This window comes from Pan troglodytes, chromosome X, assembly GCF_028858775.2.
Source record: "Pan troglodytes isolate AG18354 chromosome X, NHGRI_mPanTro3-v2.0_pri, whole genome shotgun sequence".
In the NCBI taxonomy this organism is placed as follows: domain Eukaryota; kingdom Metazoa; phylum Chordata; class Mammalia; order Primates; family Hominidae; genus Pan; species Pan troglodytes.
Genome location: NC_072421.2, coordinates 107,125,985 through 107,142,890, shown reverse-complemented (window position 1 = coordinate 107,142,890; position 16,906 = coordinate 107,125,985). Strand labels below are relative to the sequence as shown.

Here is a 16,906-nt window from a genome sequence, read left to right as displayed (position 1 = left end):
TGAGTAGGTTGCAAAAATTTTCTCCCATTTGGTAGGTTGCCTGTTCACTGTGATGATAGTTTCTTTTGCTGTGCAGAAGCTCTTTAGTTTAATTAGATCCCATTTGTCAATTTTGGCTTTTGTTGCCATTGCTTTTGGTGTTTTAGACATGAAGTCCTTGCCCATGCCTATGTCCTGAATGGTAATGCCTAGGTTTTCTTCTAGGGTTTTTATGGTTTTAGGTCTAACGTTTAAGTCTTTAATCCATCTTGAATTGATTTTTGTATAAGGTGTAAGGAAGGGATCCAGTTTCAGCTTTCTACATATGGCTAGCCAGTTTTCCCAGCACCATTTATTAAATAAGGAATCCTTTCCCCATTTCTTGTTTTTGTCAGGTTTGTCAAAGATCAGATAGTTGTAGATATGCGGCGTTATTTCTGAGGGCTCTGTTCTGTTCCATTGATCTATATCTCTGTGTTGGTACCAGTACCGTGCTGTTTTGGCTACTGTAGCCTTGTAGTATAGTTTGAAGTCAGGTAGCGTGATGCCCCCAGCTTTGTTCTTTTGGCTTAGGATTGACTTGGCGATGCTGGCTCTTTTTTGGTTCCATATGAACTTTAAAGTAGTTTTTTCCAATTCTGTGAAGAAAGTCATTAGTAGCTTGATGGGGATGGCATTGAATCTGTAAATTACCTTGGGCAGTATGGCCATTTTCACGATATTGATTCTTCCTACCCATGAGCATGGAATGTTCTTCCATTTGTTTGTATCCTCTTTTATTTCCTTGAGCAGTGGTTTGTAGTTCTCCTTGAAGAGATCCTTCACATCCCTTGTAAGTTGGATTCCTAGGTATTTTATTCTCTTTGAAGCAATTGTGAATGGGAGTTCACTCATGATTTGGCTCTCTGTTTGTCTGTTGTTGGTGTATAAGAATGCTTGTGATTTTTGTACATTGATTTTGTATCCTGAGACTTTGCTGGAGTTGCTTATCAGCTTAAGGAGATTTTGGGCTGAGACAATGGGGTTTTCTAGATATACAATCATGTGGTCTGCAAACAGGGACAATTTGACTTCCTCTTTTCCTAATTGAATACCCTTTATTTCCTTCTCCTGCCTGATCGCCCTGGCCAGAACTTCCAACACTATGTTGAATAGGAGTGGTGAGAGAGGGCATCCCTGTCTTGTGCCGGTTTTCAAAGGGAATGCTTCCAGTTTTTGCCCATTCAGTATGATATTGGCTGTGGGTTTGTCATAGATAGCTCTTATTATTTTGAAATACGTCCCATCAATACCTAATTTATTGAGAGTTTTTAGCATGAAGCGTTGTTGAATTTTGTCAAAGGCCTTTTCTGCATCTATTGAGATAATCATGTGGTTTTTGTCTTTGGTTCTGTTTATATGCTGGATTACATTTATTGATTTGCATATATTAAAACAGCCTTGCATCCCAGGGATGAAGCCCACTTGATCATGGTGGATAAGCTTTTTGATACGCTGCTGGATTCGTTTTGCCAGTATTTTATTGAGGATTTTTGCATCAATATTCATCAAGGATGTTGGTCTAAAATTCTCTTTTTTGGTTGTGTCTCTGCCCGGCTTTGGTATCAGGATGATGCTGGCCTCATCAAATGAGTTAGGGAGGATTCCCTCTTTTTCTATTGATTGGAATAGTTTCAGAAGGAATGGTACCAGTTCCTCCTTGTGCCTCTGGTAGAATTTGGCTGTGAATCCATCTGGTCCTGGACTCTTTTTGGTTGGTAAGATATTGATTATTGCCACAATTTCAGATCCTGTTATTGGTCTATTCAGAGATTCAACTTCTTCCTGGTTTAGTCTTGGGAGGATGTATGTGTCCAGGAATTTATCCATTTCTTCTAGATTTTCTAGTTTATTTGCGTAGAGGTGTTTGTAGTATTCTCTGATGGTAGTTTGTATTTCTGTGGGATCGGTGGTGATATCCCCTTTATCATTTTTTATTGCATGTATTTGATTCTTCTCTCTTTTTTTCTTTATTAGTCTTGCTAGAGGTCTATCAATTTTGTTGATCCTTTCAAAAAACCAGCTCCTGGGTTCATTAATTTTTTGAAGGGTTTTTTGTGTCTCTATTTCCTTCAGTTTTGCTCTGATCTTAGTTATTTCTTGCCTTCTGCTAGCTTTTGAATGTGTTTGTTCTTGCTTTTCTAGTTCTTTTAATTGTGATGTTAGGGTGTCAATTTTAGATCTTTCCTGCTTTCTCTTGTGGGCATTTAGTGCTATAAATTTCCATCTACACACTGCTTTGAATGTGTCCCAGAGATTCTGGTATATTGTGTCTTTGTTCTCGTTGGTTTCAAAGAACATCTTTATTTCTGCCTTCATTTTGTTATGTACCCAGAAGTCATTCAGGAGCAGGTTGTTCAGTTTCCATGTAGTTGAGCAGTTTTGAGTGAGATTCTTAATCCTGAGTTCTAGTTTGATTGCACTGTGGTCTGAGAGATAGTTTGTTATAATTTCTGTTCTTTTACATTTGCTGAGGAGAGCTTTACTTCCAAGTATGTGGTCAGTTTTGGAATAGGTGTGGTGTGGTGCTGAAAAAAATGCATATTCTGTTTATTTGGGGTGGAGAGTTCTGTAGATGTCTATTAGGTCCACTTGGTGCAGAGCTGAGTTCAATTCCTGGGTATCCTTGTTGACTTTCTGTCTTGTTGATCTGTCTAATGTTGACAGTGGGGTGTTAAAGTCTCCCGTTATTAATGTGTGGGAGTCTAAGTCTCTTTTTAGGTCACTCAGGACTTGCTTTGTGAATCTGGGTGCTCCTGTATTAGGTGCATATATATTTAGGATAGTTAGCTCTTCTTGTTGAATTGATCCCTTTACCATTATGTAATGGCCTTCTTTGTCTCTTCTGATCTTTGTTGGTTTAAAGTCTGTTTTATCAGAGACTAGGATGGCAACCCCTGCCTTTTTTTGTTTTCCATTTGCTTGGTAGATCTTCCTCCATCCTTTTATTTTGAGCCTATGTGTGTCTCTGCATGTGAGATGGGTTTCCTGAATACAGCACACTGATGGGTCTTGACTCTTTATCCAATTTGCCAGTCTGTGTCTTTTAATTGGAGCATTTAGTCCATTTACATTTAAAGTTAATATTGTTATGTGTGAATTTGATCCTGTCATTATGATGTTAGCTGGTTATTTTGCTCGTTAGTTGATACAGTTTCTTCCTAGTCTCGATGGTCTTTACATTTTGGCATGATTTTGCAGTGGCTGGTACCAGTTGTTCCTTTCCATGTTTAGCACTTCCTTCAGGAGCTCTTTTAGGGCAGGCCTGGTGGTGACAAAATCTCTCAGCATTTGCTTGTCTGTAAAGGATTTTATTTCTCCTTCACTTATGAAGCTTAGTTTGGCTGGATATGAAATTCTGGGTTGAAAATTCTTTTCTTTAAGAATGTTGAATATTGGCCCCCACTCTCTTCTGGCTTGTAGGGTTTCTGCCAAGAGATCCGCTGTTAGTCTGATGGGCTTCCCTTTGAGGGTAACCTGACCTTTCTCTCTGGCTGCCCTTAACATTTTTTCCTTCATTTCAACTTTGGTGAATCTGACAATTATGTGTCTTGGAGTTGCTCTTCTCGAGGAGTATCTTTGTGGCATTCTCTGTATTTCCTGAATCTGAATGTTGGCCTGCCTTGCTAGATTGGGGAAGTTCTCCTGGATAATATCCTACAGAGTGTTTTCCAACTTGGTTCCATTCTCCCCGTCACTTTCAAGGACACCAATCAGATGTAGATTTGGTCTTTTCACATAGTCCCATGTTTCTTGGAGGCTTTGCTCGTTTCTTTTTATTCTTTTTTCTCTAAACTTCCCTTCTCGCTTCAATTCATTCATTTCATCTTCCATCGCTGATACCCTTTCTTCCAGTTGATTGCATCGGCTCCTGAGGCTTCTGCATTCTTCACGTAGTTCTCGAGCCTTGGCTTTCAGCTCCGTCAGCTTCTTTAAGCACTTCTCTGTATTGGTTATTCTAGTTATACATTCTTCTAAATTTTTTTCAAAGTGTTCAACTTCTTTGCCTTTGGTTTGAATGTCCTCCCGTAGCTCGGAGTAATTTGATTGTCTGAAGCCTTCTTCTCTCAGCTCACCAAAGTCATTCTCCGTCCAGCTTTGTTCCATTGCTGGTGAGGAACTGCGTTCCTTTGGAGGAGGAGGGGCGCTCTGCTTTTTAGAGTTTCCAGTTTCTCTGCTCTGTTTTTTCCCCATCTTTGTGGTTTTATCTACTTTTGGTCTTTGATGATGGTGATGTACAGATGGGTTTTTGGTGTGGATGTCCTTTCTGTTTGTTAGTTTTCCTTCTAACAGACAGGACCCTCAGCTGCAGGTCTGTTGGAGTACCTGGCCGTGTGAGGTGTCAGTCTGCCCCTGCTGGGGGTTGCCTCCCATTTAGGCTGCTCAGGGGTCAGGGGTCAGGGACCCACTTGAGGAGGCAGTCTGCCCGTTCTCAGATCTCCAGCTGCGTGCTGGGAGAACCACTGATCTCTTCAAAGCTGTCAGACAGGGATATTTAAGTCTGCAGAGGTTACTGCTGTCTTTTTGTTTGTCTGTGCCCTGCCCCCAGAGGTGGAGCCTACAGAGGCAGACAGGCCTCCTTGAGCTGTGGTGGGCTCCACCCAGTTGGAGCTTCCCAGCTGCTTTGTTTACCTAAGCAAACCTGGGCAATGGCGGGCCCCCCTCCCCCAGCCTCGCTGCCACCTTGCAGTTTGATCTCAGACTGCTGTGCTAGCAATCAGCGAGACTCCGTGGGCGTAGGACCCTCTGAGCCAGGTGCGGGCTATAATCTCCTGGTGCGCCGTTTTTTAAGCCAGTCGGAAAAGCGCAGTATTCGGGTGGGAGTGACCCGATTTTCCAGGTGACCCCTTTCTTTGACTGGGAAAGGGAACTCCCTGACCCCTTGTGCTTCCTGAGTGAGGCAATGCCTCGCCCTGCTTCGGCTCGTGCATGGTGCGCGCACCCACTGACCTGCGCCCACTGTCTGGCACTCCCTAGTGAGATGAACCCGGTACCTCAGATGGAAATGCAGAAATCACCCGTCTTCTGCGTCGCTCACGCTGGGAGCTGTAGACCGGAGCTGTTCATATTTGGCCATCTTGGCTCCTCCCCCTTCTCTTTTGTTATGAGTGGTCAGGGATGTCCTCTCCGGGGTGGTGGTATTTGAGCAGACATATAGATAAAGTATGGAAGTGACACACAACTGTATTGAGAAAGACCATCTCAGGCAAATATAAAGTCTCTGAAGAGGAAGATGTGTGTGTGTGTGTGTGTGTGTGTGTGTGTGTGAGAGAGAGAGTATAAATAATGTGTATATGTATGTATATTTTAATAACCACATAGACTAAAACTATCCAACTGAAACAACTTATGTATACTTTGAGAAATATAAAATGAAATTGTAAGGTAGAGGTAGCATTAATAAACTATCTAGTATACCATTAAATAAGTTTGTGGTGATTGGTGATTCAACACCCAAATCATCTAGGTAAATCCTGAAAAACTCATATTTTATTAATTGCTTCTCCCTTCTTTCCCCGTCCCCACTTTCTCATCTCTTCCCCCCCTTCTCCTTTTCTCCCATCTTTGACTTCTAATTTCAGTGAAATTGGAGCGATTTGAAATTCCAATCAAGGTTCGATTAAGCCCAGAGCCATGGACCCCTGAAACTGGTTTGGTAACTGATGCTTTCAAACTGAAAAGGAAGGAGCTGAGGAACCATTACCTCAAAGACATTGAACGAATGTATGGGGGCAAATAAAATGTTGTTGTCTTATTGACAGTTGTGCAGGAGGTAGTCTGGTGGTTTTCAACTTCTAGAATTTTAAGCCTTTGTTGAACTGTTAGAATGTAAGGTATATCATTCTAAAGATAGAGTAAAAAGAAAACAAAACCAAAAGTTATTAAAATTGTTGTCCGGTTTACTTTAACTTAGTTTTGCATAGTTCTAGTGCAGCTGAAATTGAAAAGTTATTTCCCTTTAGCTGTGTTATTATAGAGCAGAAATTCTGTTTTTAAAAATTAGCCTAAGATATACTTGTTTTTGTAAAGAAAATTATTTAATGTTGAACAAAATAAATTGGAGTTGGAGTAGAATGTAGTTTGAGGAAATTTGCAGCTTCCAATGCCTCTTGTCTTCCTATTTCAGAAGTTTAAATATTAAGCATGACAGAAAATATGTATTAACACTACTCAAAGCAAAAGTGCTGCAGGGCTTTAAAATTCTCTTCCAACCATTTATCTTGAAGGAAAAATTCAATAGTAATATAATACACAAAATCAAATAATACCTTAGAAGGTATTAAGATTATAATTGTTGCATAGGTTAGATATAGAGTCATTGTGATGTTGTGAATAATTACAGTGCCTAAAATAAGAATAGAACAACATATACAACACCAAAAAATATCTAGTAATATATTTAAAGGGAAATTGAGCTGCTTTTTTTGAAACTTTGAGATCTAAAAATAACTGTAATTATTTGAATGACTAAGAGGAAAGTACATTTTTTGAAATGCTGAAAATTGCCTTTCTGTGTTTATTCAAACTGAAAAGCTGAGACCAAGAGCAAGGAAGGTAAAAAGTTAACAGGCAAACATTTTCTCTTAGAAAAGGTGATAAAATCATAAGTATTTGGAATTAGAACCCTTGCACAGCACTGAACCTGGGAAAGAGATTTAAACTCTGAATTTATCTTTGATAACGGGGATTGATTTTAAAATGTACATGTATTAAATTACATTTGTAATTTAAGGTCTGTTTGCTGTTGCTGATTTGATTCTTGATCAGTAGTTTGCATTTCAGAAAGCCTTTCATTTTGCTTTAATTTTAGCAAAGCGGGTTATAATGAATGACTTCCCCAATATCTTGCTCGAACTTACAGGTGATTAACTTGGATGAGTTTTGGGAAGTTAAAGGGAAGAAAACACTGTTATCATTTTTTCCTGTTTGGGAAGAGCTTAGAAACTGGAAATACTAGATTTGGGAGAAGGGCAGAGTTACTTGATAAGGGACTGATGTTTGTGCAGTAACTTGGGAGTGTGGTTTCTTTTTGAATCTTTAATTAAAACCTGGGATTATATATCCCTGATAAATATTCACACTTGAACCATAGTTACTGTAAAATGCAAAAAAATCTTAATACTGTTATTCTTTGCACTTTTTCTTAATCATTTTTTATATATATGCATATATATATGTGTGTGTGTGTTGCTTATGTTGTTTTGTACAGATGTGGGCCACCATTGCAACAAAATACATTCTTTTTGCTCTAAAATATTTATGAAGAAAATACTTAAATGTTATGTATATGGTGGTAATAAGGGAAAAATCAAGTATTATAAACAAGAATGAAGGTTTTTGTAAAGATTTCTGTTCAGCGTTTTGCAAGGTAAAATTTTAGGCAAGTTTTCCCTGAAGTTATGTGTATGTGAGTATTCTCATTCTTCCCAACTTGCCTTTAAAGAGTGAAATACCATTATTATCAAGTAGACTACTGTTCAGCTTTTATTCCTGCCCTGCTGTTTATCCCTTAAGAATGAGTTTCTTAGACTTTTCCAATATGTGATTTTTTTTCCCATTTAGAATGGTGATTTTAAATGTGTGAGTGCATGTACTATCTTATCTCAGATATTTGCACCCCCAATCTGCCCCCAACTCCCAAAAGCTAGAACACTGCCAATTGATCTGTTATAGGTCCTTTAGAAACACATAATTAACACTTAAGGTTGGGTGCTGCTAATTCTTTGCAAAAATCCAAATATTGTTAAGGGACCAGGGAGATGCCACTACCCCTTGATTTTCCATCTAAAAATATACATGTTTATGTAAACAAATCTTTCCATATCCATAGTGACTTTTCAAGTATTTAAGCCTAAAGATTTTGATCTCACATTTTTATACCTGTTTAAATTGCTCACAATTATTACATACACATCAGCCATCAACTAAAGTTGTACTTTAAAAATTTACTACAATATGTACATTTCTAAGTCAAACACTTGTGACTTTTGCTTTAATTCCATGAATGTTCCTGCCTCCTTGATATTTGTATTTATTCTTTTTTTCTCTAGAGTAGAGGTATAATTGTGTGATATTTCAGAAATACAGATAAATGATTCAAAAAGTCACAGTTAAGGAGAATCATGTTTCTTTGATCATGAATAACTGATTAGTAAGTCTTGCCTATATTTTCCTGATAGCATATGACAAATGTTTCTAAGGTAACAAGATGAGAACAGATAAAGATTGTGTGGTGTTTTGGATTTGGAGAGAAATATTTTAATTTTTAAATGCAGTTACAAATTATAATGTATTCATATTTGTACTTTCTGTTAAAATGCACGATTGCAGAATTGTTTAGATTTTGTGTTTATTCTTGATGAAAAGCTTTGTTTGTTCTTGTTTCTAAGTTTGCACTCAAATCTTAAGAAATAAATCCACCCATGTTATCAAGCCAATTTGTACTTCATTATGCATTGAGATAAAATCTCCAAGTTTGAAGATTATTAACCAAACTTTTAAACACATATTTTTAAAGTACTCATCTCCAGGTTTATGGAATTGCATTAAGCAGTTAAACCGGCTTGTATAGTCCCATCCATTAGTTCAGAGTATTTGAATCCCAAACTGTTACTTTGGTCCAGTCAATAGAGTAAAACCCCTTTGTAACACTGATACTTTGGGACAAAACATGGATTATCAGTGGGTGCTACCAAATTATAACTGCTACTTTTAGGCTAATTAATATTTTAGAGAGAAATTAATTTGAGTTATATGAGGGCGTGTATAAAATGGCATTAAGAACTCTATTTCCTGGCTTTGCCACTGTAGTTGTGTAACCTTCAGCAAATTAATTAACATTTTGGAGCTGCATTTCTTCATCTGGAAAAATTGGGTTGATGGATAATAGGATCTGCCTAATAGGATTGTTGTGAGAGTTAAAATGTAAAGTGTTTAGAACAATAGCTTATGTTAGCTATTATTATCATAATTATTATTGTATCTAGACACTATTCATCAGTCAGGTTGTTTAAAGTATTGACTAGCATACTCAGGGCCTTAAAGAACTGACTGCCCCTGAAGATTTTGTGAAAAAAGTTCTAGATCTAGAGGTCAGGAGACCTGGGCTTATTGACACTAGCTTTGTAACCATGGGCCAGTCTCATAACCTTAGCCTTAGCCTTAGTTTCTTCTTCCCATTAAAAAACAAACAAACAAACAAAATTCAAAAATGATGCCTTTTGCAAAAAGGGAAAGACAAATGACAGAAGAAATAGGGAACATGATAGTCCTTATGGTCCATCATGTCTAGCTTTAGTATTGTGATATTACTGTTCCAAGTTCTATTTTCTTAAATGATGCCCTAGGTTCTGAGTTTCCTATAGGGCTATGAGGCTATGGATCACAAGAAGTTGAGGATTCTACTAGGTATAAGGAGTCTGTGACTCTTTTTTTTTTTTTTAATGTATTTTTGTCTTGAGATAGAGTCTCACTCTGTCACCCAGGCTGGAGTACAGTGGCTCCATCATAGCTCACTGCAGCCTTGAACTCCTGGGCTCAAGCGATCCTCTTTCTCACTTTAGCTGTCCAAGTAGCTGGGACTACAAGCACGCACCAGCGTGCCCAGCTAATTATTTTTTTTTTTTGTAGAGATGGGGTCTTGCTATGTTGCCCAGGCTGGTCTTGAACTCCTGGCATCAAGCAATCCTCCCACCTCAGCCACCCAAATCGCTGGGATTACAGATGTGAGCCACAGTGCCTGACCCTTAATGTTTTTTTTTAAATTTTAATCAGGGTTTTGCACACATAATGTAAAGGAGTGCTTCCAAACTTCTTTTTATTGTGATCCACAATGCTGTGCACACATATTTTATGAAAATATTTTGTGAAAAAACAATACTAATGAGATGCACACTGGTTTTCTATTCTATTTCATTTATTTAAATGTTGGCTCTTACTCACTAAATTGATTTAATTACCCTGTAAAATAGTGCTGTTCAATAGAACTTTCTGTGAAGTTGAAAATATTCAGTATCTGCACTATCCACTGTAGTAGCTGCCAGCCACATGTGGCTGTGGATGATTTAAAATGTGGTTATTGTTGGCCAGGCCCGGTGGCTCACACCTACAATCCCAGTACTTTGGAAGGCCAAGATGGGAGGATCGCTTGAGGCCAAGAGTTTGAGACAAGCCTGGTTAACGTAGTGGGACCCCAGCTCTAAAAAAAAATAAAAATAAAATAACAAAAATTTAAGAGATCTTTAAAAAATTAAATGTGGTTAGTATGAGGAACTGGATTTTTATTTTTATGTCCATATTGGGCAGCATCACTCCAGAGAGATTGTAAGTCACGGTTTGAAAAGCACAGGTTTAAAGGCTGCTATTCTACAAAGTCTCTGAAAAACAGCTATCCACTGCCTTCATCCTCCCCATTTCCTCTGCCTCAGAGGCAACCACTTTTAACTCTTAATTGATTGTTTTGGTGTTTACCATCTTGTATCTAAATAACATGCTTGTATCCCTGCTTCTTGATTTTATCAACTTTTCAGTGTACACAGGGACACTTCTCATCCTCTCAATATAAATGCATAGTTAGATCAATAAGTCTTTACATTATAATAACTGCTATTCAGAGCTGAAATGTAGTGGGAAAACAGTGATTCATTTTCTTCTGCACTTTTAAACCACTGGAGCTAATAATTGTGTTTCTTTCACCTGCTTGGTTTTCTATGCACTTACCGCTAATTCTACCGCAGGCTCTCCAACTAATTGCTTAAATCTCTGTAGACTTCCAGATAACAAGAATTCTAACAATTTCATCTGGAAGAAATCTCTCCTAGAACCAGATGATTTGCCCTCCTTTCCCTGGTGCAGGGTCATTATCTTGGCATCTACCTTCACCGTCATCCTGAGACTTACCTTTACCTTTGTCGTGTTGGATCTCCTGTTTTCTGTATTCCACGTCTTTTTCTCACTTGGATTGTTACTTCTCCTTGATAGAATATATTCTACAGTAGCTTACTGAGAAGGGATAAATGGGAAATAATTGGAGACCTTAATTGATAATTTGTTGGGTATAGGATTGAAAATTTCCTCTCCATGTTGAAAGCATTATTCCATTGTCAATAAGCTTTCCGTCTTCTCTCTCCAACAGGAACTTTCCATTCTAGTTTCTTTTTTTTTTTTTTTTGGCCTTTAGACCAATTTATTTTATATCCTTTTAAAATATCATCCAACAAAAAGCAATGAAGTTTACATCTAGGGCAGATACACGTAACTCAAGGCACTTGTAGTCCATCATGCCCATTGAATAACAACTTTGCTGTTGAAACTTCTTAAAACTTACCAAGTTAAAAAGCTGAGTGATGCAGAAGGAGTAGTATTTTAGTGTAATCTGTAAATTGGCTTTTCTAAGAAAGGAAATACATCCTGTTTCCCTAGATGGGTAAATAAGCAAGAGCTACATGCAGCAGTGTCAGTAGTAAGACATTTCTCAAGTCTTTTCAAATGAATCAAAGGTGGGTATGGGATAGGAGAGAAAACTGATAGAAAAACATTGACACCATAACAATATATTTAGATAATTTAACATTTGAAAAGGCAAGAGGTGGCATTTCAGCAGCAAAGTGCTTAATGAAGAGTACATTGTGGAGAGTCATACAAGAAAGTATCTCATGCCAGTCAGAATGGCGATTATTAAAAAGTCAGGAAACAACAGATGCTGGCAAGGCTGTGGAGAAATAGGAACACTTTTACACTGTTGGTGGGAGTGTAAATTACTTCAACCATTGTGGAAGACAGTGTGGTGATTCCTCAAGGATCTAGAACCAGAAATACCATTTGACCCAGCAATCCCATTACTGGGTATATACCCAAAGGATTATAAGTCATTCTACTATAATGACACATGCACACATATGTTTATTGCAGCACTATTTACAATAGAAAAGACTTGGAACCAACCCAAATGTCCATCAGTGATAGACTGGATAAAGAAAATGTGGCACATATACACCATGGAATACTATGCAGCCATAAAAAAGAATGAGTTCATGTCCTTTGCAGGGACATAGATGTAGCTGGAAGCCATCATTCTCAGCAAACTAACACAGGAAAAGAAAACCAAACACTGCATGTTCTCACTCAAGTGGTAGTTGAACAGTGAGAACACATGGACACAGAGAGGGGAACATCACACACTGGGGCATGTCGAGGGGAGAGGGGCACAGGGAGGGAGAGCATTAGGACAAATACCTAATGCATGTGGGGCATAAAACCTAGATGGCGGGTTGATAGGTGCAGCAAACCACCATGGCACATGTATACCTACGTAACAAACCTGCATGTTCTGCACATGTATCCCAGAACTTAATAAAAACAAAAAAAGGGGCTGGGCATGGTGGCTCATGCCTGTAATCCCAGCACTGTGGGAGGCCGAGGTGGGCAGGTCACGAGGTCAGGAGATTGAGACCATCCTGGCTAACATGGTGAAACCCTGCCTCTATTAAAAATACAAAAAATTAGCCGGGCGTGGTGGCATGAGCCTGTAGTCCCAGCTACTCGGAAGGCTGAGGCAGAAGAATTGCTTGAACCCAGGAGGCGGAGGTTGCAGTGAGCTGAGATTGCACCACTGCACTGTAGCCTGGGCGACAGAGCAAGATTCTGTAAAAAAAAAAAAAAAAAAAGAGGGCACATAAATGGTTCAGCAGCGGGATAGGTAAAGGCCTCAAAGGAAAAATTATGTCCTCGGTGTCATTGTTCTGGGAGGAATAACACATTCTGAATCTTTAACTGTCTGGAATAAATTTAGTTCCCTTGTATTTACCTATTTGAAGACAATGAGTGAAGCAATATTTCCACAATAGCAGTAATTAGGAAATGTATAGCCTTCGTGTAACAGAGTTGTATATAGCACCTCTGTAGATGTGCTCAGCAGAAGAGTTTTAAGTTGTTGATATAACAAATTCATTGTGATCTTTACTCCAGTATGTTCTCCAGTATGTTAAACTCATCTCTCCCAGTGGTTCTTCACCCTGGCTGCACTTAGGAATCACATGGGAAGGTTAAAAACAACAACAAAACAGAAAAACAATTTCCATACCTCATCCTCCCTCACTGGCCAATGGAGGCCATCCTGCTAGATATTTCAATTCCTTTATTAGCATTTATCTTTAGGATTAAATAACAAAATAATTCACAGAGGAGTGGACAGTCTTCACGGTTAACCAAGGAAGGAGGCTCCTAGTTAACTGTTGGCTCTTCTAACTCTTCCTTCTTGGTAGGATCAATTTTTCTTTCACTTTGGCAGGTGTATTAGTCTGTTTTCATACTGCTATAAAGAGCTACCTGAGACTGGGTAATTTATAAAGGAAAGAGATTTAATCGACTCACAGTTCAGCATGGCTGGGGAAGCCTCAGGAAACTTAAAATCATATCAGAAGGTGAAGGGGAAGCAAGGCACCTTCTCCACAAGGCAGTAGGAAGGAGAAGTGCCGAGCAAAGGGGGAAAAGCCCCTTATAAAACCATCAGATCTTGTGAGAATTCACTCATTATCATGAGAACAGCATGGGGGAAACTGCCCCCATGATTCAATTACCTCCACCTGGTCTCTCCCTTGATATATGAGGATTATGGGGATTACAATTCAAGATGAGATTTGGGTGGGGACACAAAGCCTAACCATATCAGCAAGTTAGCTAGCTATTTCCTTTAACACTAAAAAGAATGAGAGATTCTGAGAGGATGAGATATAGAATCAGAGCATTTCTTGGAAGACACTCCTAAGGGTATCACAAATTAAAAATGGGCTCTAGTGGTGGTGGAGGGACACTTGGGAGTGCTAAACACCAAGTTTCCCATTTCATATTTTTGCCTTGAGGTTATAATAAATCAATCAAACAAAAACAAAGGGAAAAAGGAAAAGAGAGAGTATGCTGAAATTCACCCACGCATGTGTCTCTCCAGAGTGACTTTTGCAGTTGAAATCTGAAAATAATTATTTTGAGGTTCAGGTATTTATTTTTGCACCTGGCTATTTGCTAGCCTATGAAGTTATAAGAAGCTTCAAATTAGATATACATATACGTACATATAAATTACAGACATGTCGACATATACTTTCTTCTTCATGGCCAACTGCTCTTCTTACATATGGCTTTCTCACCTTAGCTGTATCTTCGACATTCCTTACCATAGGGCACTCCATGCCCCACATTCAGTTTCGGATGTTGAATAGCATGTATCAACATAGGAAAGTGGCAATGTGGCTCTCCAGGAGTAGGTGAGGGACAAGGCCAGAGAGAAAAATCAAGAAGCCCTCCTGCCTAGATACTGACTGAGGGAGGAATATAGAAAGACGAGTTGAAATCGCTCAAGTGTGCTCCCCAGCCTTCCTCTAGGTGGCATCATTTCTCACCCAGATCTACATTTTATTACCCATCAAGATTCATGGTGGTGACAGGATTAACCTTTCTCAGGGAGTCCAAGTGAAGGAAAGGATATGGAATCTTCTGTTACATTTCAGCAGGAGTCTTTGTTTTCTCTGCAAGAGGCCCCCTGGGCTCTCTTTGCTTGTGAACTCTTCCTTTTTGCTTATGGTATAAACAATAGCTCTCTGGATCCCATCTCGGGTTGTGGGCTATCTTGGTTAGCCTTTGGTTTTGCTCAGAAGAGGGCAAACTCCAAAACCAACTGGCCTGGAGCTGCAGGGACTCAGCATCCTGTTTCCAGGAGTAAGGTTGTACAAATATGTTAGCTTGAGCTGTTGACTTCATTCTCTCTCTTAAAACTTTAGGAGTTTCTCTTTTACAAGTTTTAAAGACAGACTGAGCACTGGACTTTTCTTAGGTAGCAAAGCCATTTTTGTTTTAAAACCCTGTGAAGTTACAATACTCTTAGATTTCCGTTGTCTTAAAACATGGCACTTAAATGCTTCTGGCCCTTCTTGTGTAGTATTGCTAGGTGTTATGAAGATACAAAAAAGTTCTTGTGCTATTAGCACATGATGTCAGACCATGAGGGTGAATGAGAAACTGAACTGTGAGCTGAAGATTCTACATATGTAGGAATCTGGAAAAGACAAAGAGTCTTTCAGGATTCAGTTGCCTGAGAAGGCCTCCAGTCTGAGCCTACTACTGAAGACGTGAGAGTGACTTTTACCAAATTCCAGATAATAACAAGGAGCATGCATTCATTCAAAGCAGCATCCTCTCTGCCCACTGCACCATGAAATTCCTGTTGCTTTCACCCCATGTAGTCCTTGAAGGCCCTATCAGTCCTCATGGACTACATGGGGTGAAAGCAACAGGAATTTCACGGGTTATAGCTTGAGGTTCTATACCAGAGATCTCCAAGAGATTCCTCATGCACCTAAGATATTGATGCCTTCTGCCTTTGGGGTGGCCAGAGCTCCCTGGCAGGTTGCTTTTTTATCCATTTATCCCAGGGAGCCAATATATGTTGTCTATGTGTGCTATGTGGTAAAAACTGTTAGAAAGCACCATTTCAGATGTATCCCTCTTCTTGGAGAGCTTTGGTAACACATGGTCTCAATGATTTGTTTTCCTGTTTGTAGTCCAAGTTACACAGGCTCTGTCAAAGTAGAAACTGTGTCTGTCTCATATGCTGTTATAGATCTAGTGCCTGCCACTGTGCCTAGCACATAGTACATGCTCAGAAAATATTTCATGAATGAATGAATGAGGAAGTCTAGGCCTTGAAGGATGAGTAAAATTTGGATAACCTGGAAGGGTTAAGGGTTTGCAAGGGTGATGAGCAATAGGAATAGAGTCAAATATGTTTGTGGTGTATGCCAGGCACAATTTGGAGGCAATGAGAAATTATCAGATCCCATCATGCCTATTTAACATAATGCTGAGTGAATAAAGAGCCACTGAAGCATCATTGCTGACAAGCAAAGTAGAAATTAGAACAAACAGGTGGTAATCGACACAACCATGTTTCTCTTAGCATCTAATTTCAAGTCAAACTCTGTGTGTCCACTATGGAAACAATGTCTCACGTGGTCAGGGGCCTAATTCCAATAATTCCTAAATGTTCCCATACCATCTTGTAGCTTAGAAGCCCTTGCTGCAATCCCTGGTACCCCAGAGGCAAAGGAACACTATGCTGTCATCCTTCACAATGTGGGATTAGAGGAGTAAACCCTGTTGTTACAGGCATTGTTTTCCACATGGAGAAATGATCCTAGTGACTATTTCATACTCAAAACTTATGTCAGGTGTCACATCCTTAGGGAAATGTGCCCTGAGCTCTCTGAGGTTGAGTCAAATGCTCCTCTCTGGTTCCCACTGCACCATACGTTTAATGTTAATGAAACAACCACAGCCAACATTATTGAGCATTTCACATGTTCCAGGCATTATGTTCAGTACTTTACATAAGTTATCTTATTCAATCCTTGCCACAAAATCCTATGGTAAGCGCATGGTTATTATCTCCATTTTACAATCGAGGAAACTGGAGCAAAGATAAGATGGGTGCAGCAAATCAACATGGCACATGTATACCTATGTAACAAACCTGCACATTGTGCACATGTACCCCAGAACTTAAAGTATATATAAAAACCTAAAAATAAATAAATAAAGACATGTGAATTAAAAGAAAAGAAAAACATTCTGAATGAGGAGAAATGAAAACTCCAGTCCTCCACCAGATGGTGCTGTGGGAGTCCAAAAGAAAAGTGCCCTCGGACCTCTTCCTTTCCCATTCCTTTCCCAAGAATACTCCAAATATCCGCATTTTTGTTTCTTTGTTTTTCTTTTTTCTTTTCCAGAGAAGCCTGAGTGGGTGGGAGAAACATTTTCAAGATAATGTTTAGTCAGGAATTGACATGAGTTTGACAATTTTATTTATGACTTTATGTTTTGGCCCAAAAGGCAAGAT

The 16,906-nt window shown here is 39.1% G+C and overlaps 1 protein-coding gene across 29 annotated transcripts in view; it reads left to right on the top strand.

The window, feature by feature from the left end:
- ACSL4 (acyl-CoA synthetase long chain family member 4) overlaps nucleotides 1–8,451 on the top strand; it is a 94,894-nt gene extending 86,443 nt beyond the window's left edge. For all 29 annotated transcript variants that reach the window (XR_010154805.1, XR_010154804.1, XM_054676676.2 and 26 more), the window contains one exon: nucleotides 5,601–8,451. Coding sequence is in view for 27 of the 29 variants with exons in the window: in XM_054676676.2 (XP_054532651.1) it covers nucleotides 5,601–5,758 (158 nt within the window). In the remaining 2 variants the exon portion in view is untranslated. The remainder of the gene's footprint in view (nucleotides 1–5,600) is intronic.
- The last annotated feature ends 8,455 nt before the right edge of the window (nucleotides 8,452–16,906 follow it).